General features: G+C 35.7%; 1 protein-coding gene across 1 annotated transcript in view; it reads left to right on the top strand.

Annotated features, from left to right (window-relative positions):
- Positions 1–16849, top strand: part of lrp1bb (low density lipoprotein receptor-related protein 1Bb) — a 930516-nt gene that overhangs the window by 500013 nt on the left and 413654 nt on the right. The window contains exon 21 of the mRNA XM_030124596.1: positions 3824–4006. Within this exon, the coding sequence (XP_029980456.1) occupies positions 3824–4006 (183 nt within the window). The remainder of the gene's footprint in view (positions 1–3823; positions 4007–16849) is intronic.

Below are 16849 nucleotides of genomic sequence, written 5' to 3'. Positions count from 1 at the left end.
GACCCCATTTTAATGTCACAAATTTCTGGTGACCCCAGACATTTAAAAATGAGACTTTTTTTTTTTTTTTTGCTAAAATTAATTTGTTTTTGATCATGTAATAGTTTGCCATACTATGTTGCAAATAAATGTTAATTTTAGACACATTTAGTCTATTTAATGTATATTATTGTGGACAGAGGCAGTAAATCCAGGTGTAGATTACTGCACAAAGGGAGAATTGGATTTTATTTTCCTTGGTCAGGATCAGTCCAGTCAGTCCAGCTGTGATTTACAAGGAGGACAATTAATACTGAACAAACAAGAACTGAAACTATGAATTATGAAAGAGCTGCAGCATCTGAAACTGACCACAGTGAACATTTGACACAGAAACAGAACCACAGTGCTGCAGTTTCACAACCACAGTTTGTCATGTCTGTTACGTATTGGGATTGTCTCTGTCAACTCACCATATATTTTTTATTTGTAAGTTGTTGTTTTTTGTTTTTTTTTTATCAATTACTAGAAATTTCAGGCGACCCCATTTGAATTCCAGGCGACCCCACGTGGTTGAAAGGTTGAAAAACACTGCATTCCAGTTTCAGATCCTGCTCAAATGTTCATATTCTGTTAGTTCAGAACTAACATCAGAACATTATATTTGTGCAATCCCAACAAAGGAACGACCATCTGCCTCTTTAGGATGCTTCAGATCACCTTTATTTAATAAAATGGTGTTAACTAATAATAATAAGATATAAACAAAAAACAAAAATGAACCTCCGAAATATCTGCATTTGAATAAATACTTAAAAATATCGATACAGTACCTTTTAGTGTCGATACAGTATCGTGAAATGAAATATCGCGATATATTGAGGGAAATATCTAAAACATGCAGGACACCAGCCCTCGAGCACCGGAGTTTGACACCCCTGGGGTAGGAGTTCCAACCCCAAAGCAGAAGTGTCGTAGTGTCAGTGCAGGAGATCCAAACACACTGGAGCCATGACCAACGTGTAACTGAACCTACTGGGAGATGGTGTTCCACCAAAATGACCTGGAAAATAGAGTTTAAAGGCTGAAAAACTCCATAGTGTTGCTTTAAACTACTCTAACTTAACATGAATTAAGCAAAAAAAAAAAAAAAATACTGGGAATAATGGACATAAACTTTGCTCCAGCGTGTATATCAGTTTTTAGCATCAGGAACAGAACTTGAAACATTATCATACATTTTTTTTTTCTCCTTTTCTGCTGTAATTTGTCTTGTTGTGTCTTTTATGCTGTTGTCGTTTTGCTATCTTTGTGTGATACGCACTGATGGATACACTGAAGGATTATCTCTTCTGTGTGTTAGTGTCTCATCCATTTAGACCAGTGTGCCTCCAACCTTTTCTGAACAAACACCCACTAATGGCATACGGAGCCTCCTGTCGCCCCCCTATCCCTGAAAAAAAAAGTGATCGGGGGGGGGGGGGGGGGGTGTACATGTAGCGGTTGTATTCATGTGTTGTTAGATATGACAAAAAACAAACTTCTTTGGACACTTGCTGTTTATTCCTGGCAGAAAAGTATACAGTCAGTGTCATTAGTAATACCCGAGCCTTGTTCTCACACTGCTAAGCTAAAATAAAAAATAAATCAAAGTTAGCTAACACGCCACATGTTAATCATGTTATGAGTTGTTTTTTTTTGTTTATTTGTTTGTGCAACCTTTTTGTTTAAGAAAAATTGTTAATTGCAATCTGTTAACAATAACAAGCATTTGATTTCCTCTCAAACATGTTAGTGCAGATCAGGTTTATCAAGAACAGCAAAGTTACAGTAATGGTCTGAATGTCAGTGTATTATGGGATGGTGCATAAGTGTCCACTGTGTCGGCTGATATGGAACTAAAACAACAAATCCATGAATATACAAGAGAACAGCTGGAGAAGAACTGACCACTGTGCATGAAAGGGTTAATCAAAAATGGATTAAAATTAAAGGAACAAACCTGTTTTGAGGATGTGCAGTGAGGACGGTTTTCAGAAAAAGTCCAGATCAGATTAATATAATACTGTTATGAACTACACGCCTTGTCACGTTAGACTGTAGAACATTAGTTAAATAAAAGATGTTAATTTTCTTGACTGATTTATCTGAGGGAAGTGATGTGTGCCCCCCCCTTAAGGCCATAGTCCCTTAAATCTCTTATTGTGTGTTAATGAATTTATTTGCAAGTCAAATGGCTGTACAAATTTTGGTGTTGTAATTACAGCTTTAACAATTAATCAGCTTGAGTCAAATAAGTTTTCACAGTCAGGTGTAACTAATCTTATCTAGTCTCTGTTGTGGGTGAATTTTAGCATCAGGAGTGGAATCATTTAATCTAATTACCCCAGAAACCTCATGCAAGCTCCAAGGAAACTCACAGCTGACTTGGTTGTCACTAGAATGTGTAGACTATTCATCAAACCCATTCCTGATGGGAGCTGCAGGATTCTCCGCTCCCTTGTGTCTGCTTCTGCTTCTACCCCAGGGGACTGAATCTCTTAGCGATGCCTTGGCTGCGAATGGATTTTTCATCTTTTTTTTTTTTTTTTTTTCTGTTTTACTTGAAGAAGAAGGTGCGTCCTCTGGTTGGCTGGTCCATTGGTGTCGATTAAAAACACAATATTTCAAGAACTGTTCGCAGAACTCAGACTCGAGGATGAGCTGAAATGATTTGGAGGTTAAAGGTCAAGGTCGACGTGACCTCACCTTTAAAGATGATTGATTTTACTGTTTTAGAGTCACATGGGTTCTCGTGTCCTGCCCCCATTTTTCCCTTTGGAATAGGTCATTTGCAGGTTTTTTGCCCTAACTTTACATGAGATTTTGCATATTTTTTGACTTTTTAATGTTTAATAAAGAATATTTACATGTATTAAAACAATCAAATTACCTATAAATATATATAGAAGTAATTTTCAATGAGACTAAGTTGTACAATCCACTGATAAAAACTGTATTTGGACAGTTTATCAGTGCTTATACATGTTATACATTCACAAGAATATATTTAACATTTTTGTTGTGAAACCTTTTTTGTGAAACCTAATTTGTCAATTAACAAACAAGTCTTGTTAAACTTACAGAACAAATACTTCTTTAACGGTTAATTGTCAGTAATTTTATCTGGTTTTATTATTTTTTTACAATATTAAACTTTAAATTAACAGTTTAATCTCATAAATAGAAAATAAATATTTATGAAATTACGATACATTTGCAAATGTATTTTAAGTGTATTTTTCTGTGAAAAAAGAAAAAAAATTGTTGAAAAATAGAAATTTTATGGTTATTTACAGTTCCAGTTTTTTCGTGTTATTTTCCATTTGACATGTAAAATCACAGTCTGTTTTTGTCATTTCATTGATATTTTCCTTTATCTTAAAAATACAGGAAAAATGTATAAAATAAACAGTGAAAACTCTGTGAAATTACTGATTTTTTTTTACTGTTTACATACTTTTATTAATTTCATTTGACAGCTGTTCAATTCAAAAATCTACATTTATCAGTGTTTCCTTTTAGCCTCTAATGTTATTCAGTGGATTGGTAAATAATTAAACCTTTAACAAAATAGTTTTGTATTTCACATAAGTATAATCATAGGATTTGCCTGAGGTCTGCGTTTTAATGTTATAGGAAACGGAGCCAAACGTCTTAAAGCCATAAACCCAAAAATCTGGGAATGACATGTACTAACAGATCTGTTATTGGTGCCAAGTATCGTGCTTGGAAAAGTAAATAATGGCATTTTGCTGTTCTGTAAATTTGAAATATTGACTGTGCTGAATAACTTTGGTTTCAGTGCTGCCATCTGTGATTGAGTGCAGCGGGGAGGAGTTCCACTGTGTCACAGATGGAACCTGCATCCCAGAGCGCTGGAGATGTGACGGAGACAAGGACTGTGAGGACGGCAGCGACGAGAAAGACTGCCAAGGCACCAAAAGAATGTGTGACCCCAAGGCCAAGTTTACCTGCAAAGACACAGGTACGGAATACATCATACTAAGACGAAGAAGTAACAGGAGCTGGGGGGGGGGGGTGCACTGTTTCCATATGGTTTCAGTGTGGAGGAGCGACATAATGCTGAAAACTAGGCCTGTAACGGTACACGTTCTGAACCGAACCGTTTGGACACACACCTGTTCAGTTCAGTACACAGCTGTACCCAAACAGCACAGAATGTTGAGAAAAAGGAATGAAAGACGTCGTTCAATGTGGAACTTTAAATCAGCGCAAGTTTCACACGTTCTTAATACAGGAGCACACATTGACCCGAAATATGAAATAACAGCTGATATAAGGTTTAAAAAAAACAACAAATATGATGTGAACCTGGAAGGAAGAGACTGCAGACCCTCCAGCATCAGCACAGTCCAGTTTGGATCAGTTCAGGTTCAGGTGAAAGACAACAACCAGGAAAGAGACGGAGATAAGACGGACGTTGTTTGGCCCCTAGGAACTACGGTAGTTCTAAAACACTGACACTAGCTCTGTCTGTCTGTGTGTCTGTCTGTCTGTCTGTCTGTCTGTGTGTCTGTCTGTGTGTCTGTCTGTGTGTCTGTGTGTCTGTCTGTCTGTGTGTCTGTGTGTCTGTCTGTGTGTCTGTCTGTCTGTCTGTCTGTGTGTCTGTGTGTCTGTCTGTCTGTGTGTCTGTGTGTCTGTCTGTGTGTCTGTCTGTCTGTCTGTCTGTCTGTGTGTCTGTCTGTGTGTCTGTCTGTCTGTCTGTCTGTGTGTCTGTCTGTGTGTCTGTCTGTGTGTGTGTCTGTCTGTGTGTCTGTCTGTCTGTGTGTCTGTCTGTCTGTCTGTGTGTCTGTCTGTCTGTGTGTCTGTCTGTCTGTGTGTCTGTCTGTGTGTCTGTGTGTCTGTCTGTCTGTCTGTGTGTCTGTCTGTCTGTCTGTGTGTCTGTGTGTCTGTCTGTCTGTCTGTGTGTCTGTCTGTCTGTGTGTATGTCTGTGTGTCTGTCTGTGTGTCTGTCTGTCTGTGTGTCTGTCTGTCTGTGTGTCTGTCTGTGTGTCTGTGTGTCTGTCTGTCTGTCTGTGTGTCTGTCTGTGTGTCTGTGTGTCTGTGTGTCTGTCTGTCTGTCTGTGTGTCTGTCTGTCTGTGTGTATGTCTGTGTGTCTGTGTGTCTGTCTGTCTGTGTGTATGTCTGTCTGTGTGTCTGTGTGTCTGTCTGTCTGTCTGTGTGTCTGTCTGTGTGTCTGTCTGTCTGTCTGTCTGTCTGTCTGTGTGTCTGTGTGTCTGTCTGTCTGTCTGTGTGTCTGTGTGTCTGTGTGTCTGTCTGTGTGTCTGTCTGTCTGTCTGTCTGTGTGTCTGTGTGTCTGTCTGTCTGTGTGTATGTCTGTCTGTGTGTCTGTCTGTCTGTCTGTCTGTGTGTCTGTCTGTGTGTCTGTCTGTCTGTGTGTCTGTGTGTCTGTCTGTCTGTGTGTATGTCTGTCTGTCTGTGTGTCTGTGTGTCTGTCTGTCTGTCTGTCTGTGTGTCTGTCTGTCTGTGTGTATGTCTGTCTGTCTGTCTGTGTGTCTGTCTGTGTGTCTGTGTGTCTGTCTGTCTGTCTGTGTCTGTCTGTCTTTCTGTCTGTCTGTCTGTGTGTCTGTCTGTCTGTGTGTCTGTCTGTCTTTCTGTCTGTCTGTCTGTGTGTCTGTCTTTCTGTCTGTCTGTCTGTGTGTCTGTCTGTCTGTGTGTCTGTCTGTCTGTCTGTGTGTCTGTCTGTGTGTCTGTCTGTCTGTCTGTCTGTGTGTCTGTCTGTCTGTCTGTGTGTCTGTCTGTGTGTCTGTCTGTCTGTCTGTCTGTGTGTCTGTCTGTCTGTCTGTGTGTCTGTCTGTCTGTCTGTCTGTGTGTCTGTCTGTCTGTCTGTCTGTCTGTGTGTCTGTCTGTGTGTCTGTCTGTCTGTCTGTCTGTCACGTACGCTGTATAACAGAGGAATAAATAGAACGCTGAAAGTATGTAAAGTTTCACTTTTGTTTCACGACAGCGTTGGTTACGTTAGTTATAGACCGCACCCCCAGGTATATAACTGCACACCCCCCCTACCCCCTGGTCCGACACAAAAAAAAAATCCCCCGTGCGCGCGCACACACACACACACACACACACACAAATACACACAGTGTCCTAAACAGTTTGTTCTCTGTCCTAAAATAAATCATTTGGTTCATTGTGTTGTCAGTGCTTCTCTTCAGTTAGTTCCAACAGAATACCAGTTTACCCTCTTGTTAATGTTGCATTTCATGTGGAATTTTGTTATTTTTCTGCAGAATGTGAACTGACAGAACTGGGATTAGATTTTTCTTGTTTGTTCGAAACTACCTTTCAGGGAAAAGTGCAATACTAATGTTTAAAATACATTTAGTAATATTAATAATTTATTTTATTTTCTATTTGATTTGTAGCAGCAGAATTATATTATTCCTGTTTTTCTATATTCTGTGGTCTCCAAAAATTGGGGGAAAAATGTTAAAAATTCATAAATGGATTAATAGACATTTTGAGGGGTTTTCTTTTTTCCTGTACCAAACCGAAAAAAACCGAACGGCGGCTTTGAAAACTGAAAACGTACCGAACCGAAAATTTGTGTACCGTTACAGGCCTAGTGAAAACTGTCATTAAATGATGTTCACCACCGTCTACCACACAGGTGTCGACCATGCAATATTCAGATTTGTATGTGCTCGAAGATAGTCTGTCCATTTAAATGTTTTTTTTTTTTTTTGTCTTAATTTGCTTTGTTTTGTTTCTTTGCATGTTCGAAATAAATAAATAAATAAATAAATAAAACGTGGCGACACGGTGGGGCAGTGGTTAGCACTTGTGCCTCACAGCAAGAAGGTCCTGGGTTCCATTCCAACACCAGTCGACGGGGGGTGGGACCTATCTGTGTGGAGTTTGCGTGTTCTCCGTGGGTTCTCTCCGGGTACTCCGGCTCCTCCCACCATCCAAACACATGCACTGATAGGTTAATTGGTTAATCTAAATCGCCCATAGGTGTGAATATGAGAGTGGTTGTTTGTCTCTATATGTTCAGCTCTGAGATGAACTGGTGACTCTTCCAGGGTGAACCCCACCTTCACCCCTATGTAGCTGGGATAGGCTCCAAGAGACCCCCGTGACCCTAGTGAGGATAAAGGGGGTTCAGAAAATGGATGAATAAATAAAATGCGGCCCGGGGGCCAAATCCAGCCCGCCAAAGGGTCCAGTCTGGCCCTTAGGATGAATTTGTGAAATGCAAAAATTACACTAAGAAATTAAAATCCTTTAAGTTCAGGTTCCACATTCAGACCAGTTCAATCTCAAGTGGGTCATAATAACCTGTAAATACTCCAACTTTTTCTCTTTGTAAATGTAAATGTTTTCATGTATTTACACAAATACAAATTTACAAAGTATAATTTTGCAAAAATATCTGAATAATAATAATAATAAATAAATAAAAATGCAGAAGAATAGATAAAACCTAATTAAAAGAATAAAATACAAGAATAGATGAAAACCATAAAAAGCTGTACAATTAAAAACAACCACAAATAAGAACAATAAAACAATACCAACTAAACCGACTGAATAAAAATAATACATTCGGACATCTCACATGGTTTCAAAAGCCAAGGAGAAAAAGATGAATCAATCTAAGCTTCTAGTGTGTTTGATGTATGAAGGTAACTTATTCCATAGACTGGAGGCCCTGGAAATGACAGAACTTTTCAGTCGATTGGTTTTTGTTTTGGGCAGTTCCAGGTAACCATGGTAACCTGTCTGGTACCATGGTTCTGTTGTAGACCTCTGTGCCTTATTCTGTCAGGTTTCCTGTTCATAATAGCACTCCTCATAAGAAGGTGGTCTATTTAGTTCAAGTGGAGTGCATTTTTGAAGCGTTGTATAGATGTCTAAACTTTTCCGAAAGCCCACACAGACACAGTCCTTCCACACATTGTGGCTCAGGCCTTTATTTGCCTCCGCTGCAGCAGGTTCCAGAAGGATTTGACCAGAGCCAGGCCTTTAGTTCTATTTTCCTCTGTTTAATTGGAAGACGTGGTTGAATATTTATTGTGAAACCTTCTTTTGATGATCTTCCATTTGTGATGTTCAGAGTAGTGCACTGCCATTCTCTACAAATACATCACTTAACCTTGACCAAAATATCCTCTAGTGTCAGCGCATTGAAACCATTCACTTTTACCAGAGCTTTTATTGTATAAATGTCTTCCTGTCACACTGGTAAGATTCTACAAGTGATAGATTCACTGAAAAAACACCCACACACACACACCAGCAGTGGCTGAAACTGGAAAATAACACTTCATATAAGTAGACAGTAGCTGGATTATATTTACATTTACATTTATGCATTTGGCAGACGCTTTTTTCCAAAGCGACTTAGAGGGGAAGATTAAGAATGAAGCTCTTAAAAGCACTTTAAAATAACCCCAGTGGACCAAAGTGCTGTGCAGAAGAATAAATAAAACCAAAATAAAAAAAATACAAGAATAGATTAAAGACATAAAACAGCTATAGAATTAAACAAAAAAAAAACCTGTGTCGAACAGAAGAATAAAAAGCAAAATGATCGACTAAAATACAAGAATAGATTAAAAAGACATAAAACAGGTGTTCAATTAAAAAAAGTGAAATAAAAATACCAAGTAAAACAATATAGTATAAGTATATAGAACAATAATACAACAGCGTATCAGGGTGACATAAGAAAAAAAAAAGAAAAAAGTTTGTCACGAGAATAAAGTCGTAATATTTCAAGAATAAAGTCATTATATAATGAGAATAAAGTTGTAGTTTAAAAAAAAACCTCATTATTTAACGAGAATAAAGTCATTGTATAGTGAGGATAAAGTTGTAGTTTAAAAAAAAACAACTTATTATTTAATGAGAATAAAGTTGTACTTTTATTCATATTAAAGTATTATTATGTTAAATTATTATTAAAGTTGTAATGTTATGAAAATTCAACAGTTTCTGCTTTTACAGCAAAGACAACAAGTGAAGCAGTAACTTTCGCTCCTGTTGGACTCCAGAACTCGCTGTAGAATCCTCATGGTTTCTTGAAAAACAACAAACCCTTTAGCTCTGGTGTATCCACCGATAGTCCTGCAGCTGACAACTTCCTCAGTTTCTCATCCGCAAAAAAGAGGCAATTTGCTTCAAATCAGTTCGGTTCTTACGACAAACCCAAACGTGTGCAAACTCGCGTCAAAGTTCTTCGACTAATGCAAATGTGTTGATGGTGGGCGGGGCTAATAGGCTCAGTATTTGGCTTTTGGGCGTAAACCCCAAATGAAAGAACTTCACAAAATGTTCCAAGTTTTACATTATTCGATGAGTGGATACGACTTTATTCTCATTATATTATGACTTTATTCTCAAAATACTATGACTTTATTCTTGTTAAATAAAGAGTTTTTAAAAATACGACTTTATTCTCATTATATTATCCTACTTAGACCTAGTAATGCATTTTGTCCAGGAGTTTCACAGCTTTACTTTAAAATAAAAAATTACATAATGCTCACTGAAAAGGACATTGTATTAAAAAAAAAAACAAACATAAGAAATGCATCTGAAAAAACTGTTGCATCATGTTGTTTCCAATTAAGGCAATTATTTAATGTAAAATGGTGAAAATGTTTACTTACTGGGTGTCAGGAGGTTATGACTTTATTCTCTAAATATTACGACTTTATTCTCGTAGTGAACAGCGCTGTCATTTCCTTATGTGGCCCTAATACGCTGTCGTACAATAAAGTATACTGTTGAATGTATTAAATTAATCTTGTAGAAATGAACATTAGAGCTGAAACGGTTAATCGACTCAAAGTGATCCAAAAAAAATCCTTCAACCACAATTCTCCTGAATCTTCAGCTTTGTTTCCTTCATTTCTCTGCTGTTAAACATTGGTTCCACTGTTGGGTTTCACACAGACGCTTATTGTGACGCACAAAGAAGCTTCAATTCAGGAAAACTGCAATAGAATATTTCCCTTCAATCAATTCAAGTCGATTAATTGAATCGTGACTTTTTGCATTTGCTTCAAGCACCTAATGAGTTACTGGGCTGCAGCTCCAAAGAACATTGAGCTGAACTGGCTGTTCATCATATGACAAACACTGGAGGTTTATCCATATGTAGTTTTCACCTGCTGTGTATCTGAAAACTAACTCTGAATTATTAGTGCAGATAGAACCTGGCCTGTATTGGATCGAATATGTGGTACGGTGCTGCTGGAATTCACCTGAACAATGCCCCACCTCCTCCATTTTTTATTTATTTTTTTCCACTGAGAGAAAATCCAGTCCGCAGTTCACATAATCCTGTAGAAGTCTGCATGTTTGAAAGGCTTAAAGAGTCAGTCATCCGTACACTGTGTGTCATGCAAGAAGGCAGATAAGAACAAATAAAATAGTCCCAGTTGTCAGACCAGTATTTAAGGTGTAGTGAGTGATTCAGAGTGTCAGCTCACGCAGTCAGTGAAATAAATATGTAAAAAAAAAAAAACTACTTCATGTCTTCTAGATGCGTTATTTGTTTGCAGATTGAGCGTAGAAGTCAGATCTGATCATTCAAAACACATCTGCAGACGCATTGCAATCCTAATTCACCCCCTGGCCCCTCCCCCGTGAAGGGGTAGGGATGTCCTGATTCTCCATGAGTCAGAGGGGAGGGGCTAAGGGGGAGGGGCTAATGGGGAGGGCTGTTTATCTTTCTTTAGGCGGGACAGTGCACATAAATGAACACATGTATACATTCCATTTCACTATAAACATGTAAATATGCTGGAGTTAGCATCAGTGCTAATTTAAATCCACAGTCTCCACTGAAGCCTTTTTGTTTTGGGGGGCGGGGGGGGGGGGTCAGCTATGTGAAGATCTGCTTTTATGTCAAATGTTTGAGTAAAGTTTTAATTTATTACAATATTGGTTTTCTATACCTAATATTTGGAACCAATATTCACTTTTAAAGTCTTTGAAAAGGTTCGTTAAACATATTTGTGTTATTTATGTGATAAGTTATATACATTTTTCAAATTGGATTTTATATTTTGTGTGTGTTTTTGTCCTTTTGTGTTTTTATAGTAGGTGAAAGTGAAAAAATAATAGATAGATGATGTAGATGAAGTTGTGCTGAAAAAAAAAGATTCCAAACATGGGTATAGTAAACATTTGTTTCTATAGTATGTAAAGGCCAAATCAAAAGGACTGAAAAACGGACAAAATAGACTCAGACCACTAAGGGTTAATTTATAACAATTTTAATTTTTTATACCTAATATTTGGAACCAATATTCACTTTTAAAGTCTTTGAAAAGGTTTGTTAAGCATCTTTGAGTTGTTTATTCAATAAATTATGTACATTTTTCAAATCAGATTTTATATTTTTTTGTGTGTGTTTTTGTCCTTTTGTGTTTTTATAGTAGGTTAAAGTGAAAAAATAATAGACAGATGATATAAACGAAGTTGTGCTGAAAAAAAAAGATCCCAAACATTGGTATAGTAAACATTTGTTTATATAGTATATAAAGGCCAAATCATAAGTGCTGAAAAACAGCTAAAATAGGCTCAGACCACTAAGGGTTAATAAATAAATAACAGTATCCATACAATACAAAGCAAAACAGTGGAATAAGTGCAGTTCAAAATAATACAGTGGAATACATTATAAAACAGTATAGTTCAATCCATTACAATATCGTACAAAACGACATTTGTACCTACGTTTCAAGGATTAAAATAAACATTCAGCTGAGAGAAAAATGAGAATTTTTTTTAAAAAAACTTGAAAAATAAGGGCAAAAAAATTTACCAAACAAAAAATAGTGATTATAATAAATCTTGAAATATGGCATAAAAGTGAAGAAATATTTCTAAAATGAGGAAAAAAATTAGCAAAATATTTGAAAAATTAGGTGAGTTCATTGTTTCATAACATCCAAAACCCTCAAAACCAAAACCATCTACTATTGTAAACTGTTTAACACCTGCTGATCCACTGAACCTACCAGTCCATGTAAAAAGCTGAATTAATGAAGAATTCAGACCCAAGCAGAGCGTTTACAGTTTATGGAGACCACAGAGAAATGTGAGAAAAGGAAGAATTCCATTTAAAAAAGACAAATATGACTTCTTTAAAACAGTTAATTTCATGCCTTTCGAAGTCATGGGTGTCAGTGCAGCCGTACAGACTGCACATACTGGCAGAAAATACATACATTTTGTTTTATTCAAGAAGTTCAGGAACTGTTTACATACATAAGAAGCTCAAATAAATCAATTGCTGAAGTATCTTAATCTATAAAATGTATAAAAATATGTAAGATGTGAATAAAATGAGAAAAATTAAAAAAAAAAAAAAAAAAACTTGAAAAATAAGAGGAAAAAATTTACCAAACAAAAAATAATAATAACACTGGGTTACAAAAAAATGTTTTTTTGCAAGTTGTCCAGATTTTTTCAACTGAATTAGGACCATTATTATTTCTAAATCCAAAAATGACATGTTTTTCTCAGTCAGGTCAGGTTTTTTTGCTAATTTGATTTTGAAAAATTTGATCTTCTCACAAAATTGATTACATTTTTGTGACTTTATCAGTTGATTTTTTTATATAGTTCTCACCCAAAATAGGTTTTAAGAGAAAAAAAAATCATTTTGTAACAGGATGTATTTATTAAGTGTTACAAACTTTAATTCCTGTAAAGGTACTGGAATTTCATCACAGTGAGCTGCAGGACGACGTGCTGATTCAAGATCAGGATACTTGAGGCTGCTTCGGTTCTTTCTGTTGATTCCAGTCACATCAATAGCACAGAAGTAGCAGTCGGTGACATGGTTTGTCGGCTCCCTCCAAATCATGAGAATTCCAAACTTCAGAGAACTCTTCTTGCCTTTGGTCCACTGACGCAGATACTCGGTGCGTGACATGTGTGGCGCCCAAACTTTATCTTGGTCACCAAGTTTAATACCAAAATAAGATTGGTAAGCACACTTTATGAAACTTGTGACTTGATTCCTGTTAGGTACAATGGTGTATTCAGCGCAGATGGAGCAGAATACGTCAGGCTTATTTTTGCCAGATCTTCTAGTCGAAGCCATTTCATTCACCTGTAATATTAAAAAAAAACAATCATAAATTGGCAAAAGTAAAATCTTCAGAACTGGTTTATTGCAAGAAATATGAAAGAATTTTGTATCATATGATGTGAAAATGCCCATAAATGTAAGCACAAATGTTAAAAAGCCAATATGTAGCAGAGTTCAGAAAGCTGACCTGATTGAGCAAAATGAATGTGATGTTTGGATTCAGCACACCGACATTATCCTAAATCAGCTCAAAAAACTGAAACAATAAATTTGTTGTTGACCAGTGTAATAAATCTTGAAATATGGCACAAAAGTAAAGAAATATTTCTAAAATGAGGAAAAAATTAGCAAAATATTTGAAAAATTAGGTGAGTTCATTGTTTCATAACATCCTAAAACCAAAACCATCTACTATTGTAAACTGTTTAACACCTGCTGATCCACTAACCTACCAGTCCATGTAAAAAGCTGAATTCAGACCTAAGCAGAGCGTTTACAGTTTATGGAGACCACAGGGAAATGTGGGAAAATGAAGAATTCCAAGACAAATATGACTCCTTTAATGTCTGCTCGTACACTTGGGCTGTTGCAAAAAGTAAATCCCGTACTTGACTTTAACGACCGTTTTCTCTGCACATATGTAAGACTGCATACAGACCTGCAAATCATCAGCAAGAAAAAGCTTATTTAGACATAAATCTGTTTAAATGTGGTCATAAATGATCCTGAAACGCTCCTACAAAGCATTATTTTAAGTGCCTGATACGTACAAGGTTTCCACAGCAGATTCATCGTCAGTATTTTTGCTAATAAATGACTTTGGATTAAATGGTCTGCGTCGGCTTCCACAAGTTCCAACCAAGGCTCTGCTTTATATAATCAGCGCGCTTCATGATTTGTGTTTGATTTCCACCCTGTATGAGTCAACTGACGCTAACGGTTTCACTATATGTGTGGTATGAAATTAAATCCCGGGGCATGAAAACTTGACTTGCGCTGGACCTCGGTGTGTAAATCTTGCATCATTCGCCCGAGACATTTGTTGTGAGTTAAGCACCGTGGCGGTCTGGTTGAACCGTTAGAGGTATAAAGGACAGAAAGAAACGGCAATAGAAATCAAAAACGCCCTTTGATGACATGATTCTTCACAGTATATATTAGTTAAAAAAATTTTATTTATTTATTTTTAACCCTTTGATGCATGAATAATGAAAACCATAGTCAAGATTTTTTTCCTGTTTTTATTCCTTTTTAGGCATGAAAAAAACAATGCGGTTCAATTCTTTTTAACCCTTTCATGCATAAATTATGACAACCTCAGTCAAGATTTTTTTTACTGAGTCCTTTTATTCCTCTTTAGGCATGAAAAAAACAATGCAATTTATTTATTTATTTATTTTAATCAACATATTTTTCATGGAGTTACAAAAATGTCCAATCACCATGTGTTTAATTTTTGAGGCAAAAAAGACACATGTATTTAAAACCCATCATCAGAAAGTGAAAACTATGAAATAAAACCATTTTTCATGCAGCTACTCTGATGTTTTCTAACATTTTAACATACTCTAATACTAGTTATTACTCACTTCATGGTGATAATATGCCAAAAAAACCAAAAACTTTTTGATTACGAGAACTTTTAAATTACAGTTTAATAACAATTAGCTATTGATTTACACTAAAGCATATTTCTGCAGATCATGTTAATAACGATCAGTAAAGTTACAGTAATGGTGTGAATTGCAGTGTATGTGATGGAGTTGTGTTGGATGATACGAACTAAACAACAAAACCCATGAAAATACAAGAGAACAGCTGAAGAATAGCTGTCCACTGTAGTGACTAGTACACATGAAAGGGTTAATTAAGCTTTTTTTCATGGAGTTACAAACATGTCCACTCATTTAGACACCATGTGTTTAATTTTTGAAGCAAACAAGCATGTATTTAACCCTTTCATGCATGAATTATGAGAACCTTAGTCAAGATTTTTTTCTTCAGTGTTTTTGTTCCTCCTTAGGCATGAAAAGAACAATGTGATGGAGTTATTTTTTCAGTGGAATTAGACAGATATTCATGTTTTAAATTTTTGAAGTAAAGAAACGTGTTTAAAACCCAATATCAGAAAGTGTTATGAAAACAATGAAGTAAAAACATATTTAATGCTGCTAATCTGATGTCTTCTCACATTTGAACATATTCTCATGCTTGTAATTACTCACTTCATGGAGATAATATGCAAAAAAAAAAAAAAACCTTCTTGTCTAACAAATAACAATTGTTTTACACTTCAACATGTTCGTGCAGATCAGGTTTATCCAGAACAGCACAGTTACAGTAATGGTCTGAATGTCAGTGTATGGGATGGTGCATTAGTGTCCACTGTGTTGGCTGATATGGAACTAAAACAACAAAACCCATTAATATACAAGAGAACAGCTGGAGAAGAACTGTCCACTGCAGTGACCACTGTGCATGAAAGGGTTAAAACGCAATATCAGAAAGTGATATAGGGTCAAAACACGGTATTTGAAGTTTCTCTGACAGGACATTTTTTAGAAACAATCTGACAGATTAGTGTTGCTAAATGACCCACATTTTTACTTTTAAATTCGTTTTTGCTTTAGTTGGTCCATAAGGGATTATCCAAAACAAGGAGCTACTTTATATTGAAATAAATGTTGGAATGACAATCAATTAAAGTTCACTCTGTGACAGGACATTTTGACCCTATACTGTGAAAACTATGAAACAAAAGCAGTTTTGATGCAGCTGGTTTGTTGAGCCGCATTATGTAATAAATTCCCATAATGTAATAAAAGTTAAAAATGTAATAAGAATGTCACGTCATCTTGTAATAAAGCCGCATTATGTAATAAACTGACGCATTTTGTAATAAACTACGTTAGTGCATTACGTAGTAAATTTTTTCACATTATGTAGTAAGTTATTACAATTTGAGAAGTTTATTACAAAATGCACTGGACACATTTTTATTTTCAGGAAAACGTAATGTGCTAAATTAATCTTTAAACTGTGGTTAAAGTTCTGATTCCATTACCTGGAGTTCCTGTGACTAATTTCCTCTAAATTTCTCTGAAATTATATTAATTTGGATTGTTATTACATAATAAACCATGTTATTACATTTTTTTAAATAAAAATGTGTCACAATGTTATATATATATATATATATATATACACACAAAATAGTAAGTAACAAACAAAATAAGCCAACAAGATTGAAGAAAGAAATAAAATAGGCAAGAACATGGATAAAAAAAATAAATAAATGAAAAAGTAGAATTAATAAAAATGAACAAAATAAGTGCGTCCATAGTTACCGTGGAAACACCGTCATCTTCTCTAGCATTGATTCACCAGTAAAACCCATGGAGTTGGATCAGTGGCATTGAATGGACACACTGGGTTTATGTTAAAAAATAATAACATGAACAAAAATTTTTGTAAAAAAAAAAAAAAAGACAAAAAAATGAATAGCATGAAAAAAATAAGCAAAAACGTAATCAAATTAAGTAAAAAAGAACACATTAAGGAACAAAATGAACAAAAACAGCCAAATTAACCGATAAAATGAAAAAAAATTAATCATAAATAAACAAAATAATAAGTAACATGAACAAAATAAGCCATAAACTCAACAAAACTGAAGAAGGAAATAAAATAGTCAAGAACATGGATAAAAAAACAAATAAAATAAAGAGCAGAATTAATAAAAAATGAAC

This window comes from Sphaeramia orbicularis, chromosome 21, assembly GCF_902148855.1.
Source record: "Sphaeramia orbicularis chromosome 21, fSphaOr1.1, whole genome shotgun sequence".
NCBI lineage: Eukaryota > Metazoa > Chordata > Actinopteri > Kurtiformes > Apogonidae > Sphaeramia > Sphaeramia orbicularis.
Note: the sequence above shows the minus strand (reverse complement) of the source record. Positions and strands in the feature narration are given on the sequence as shown.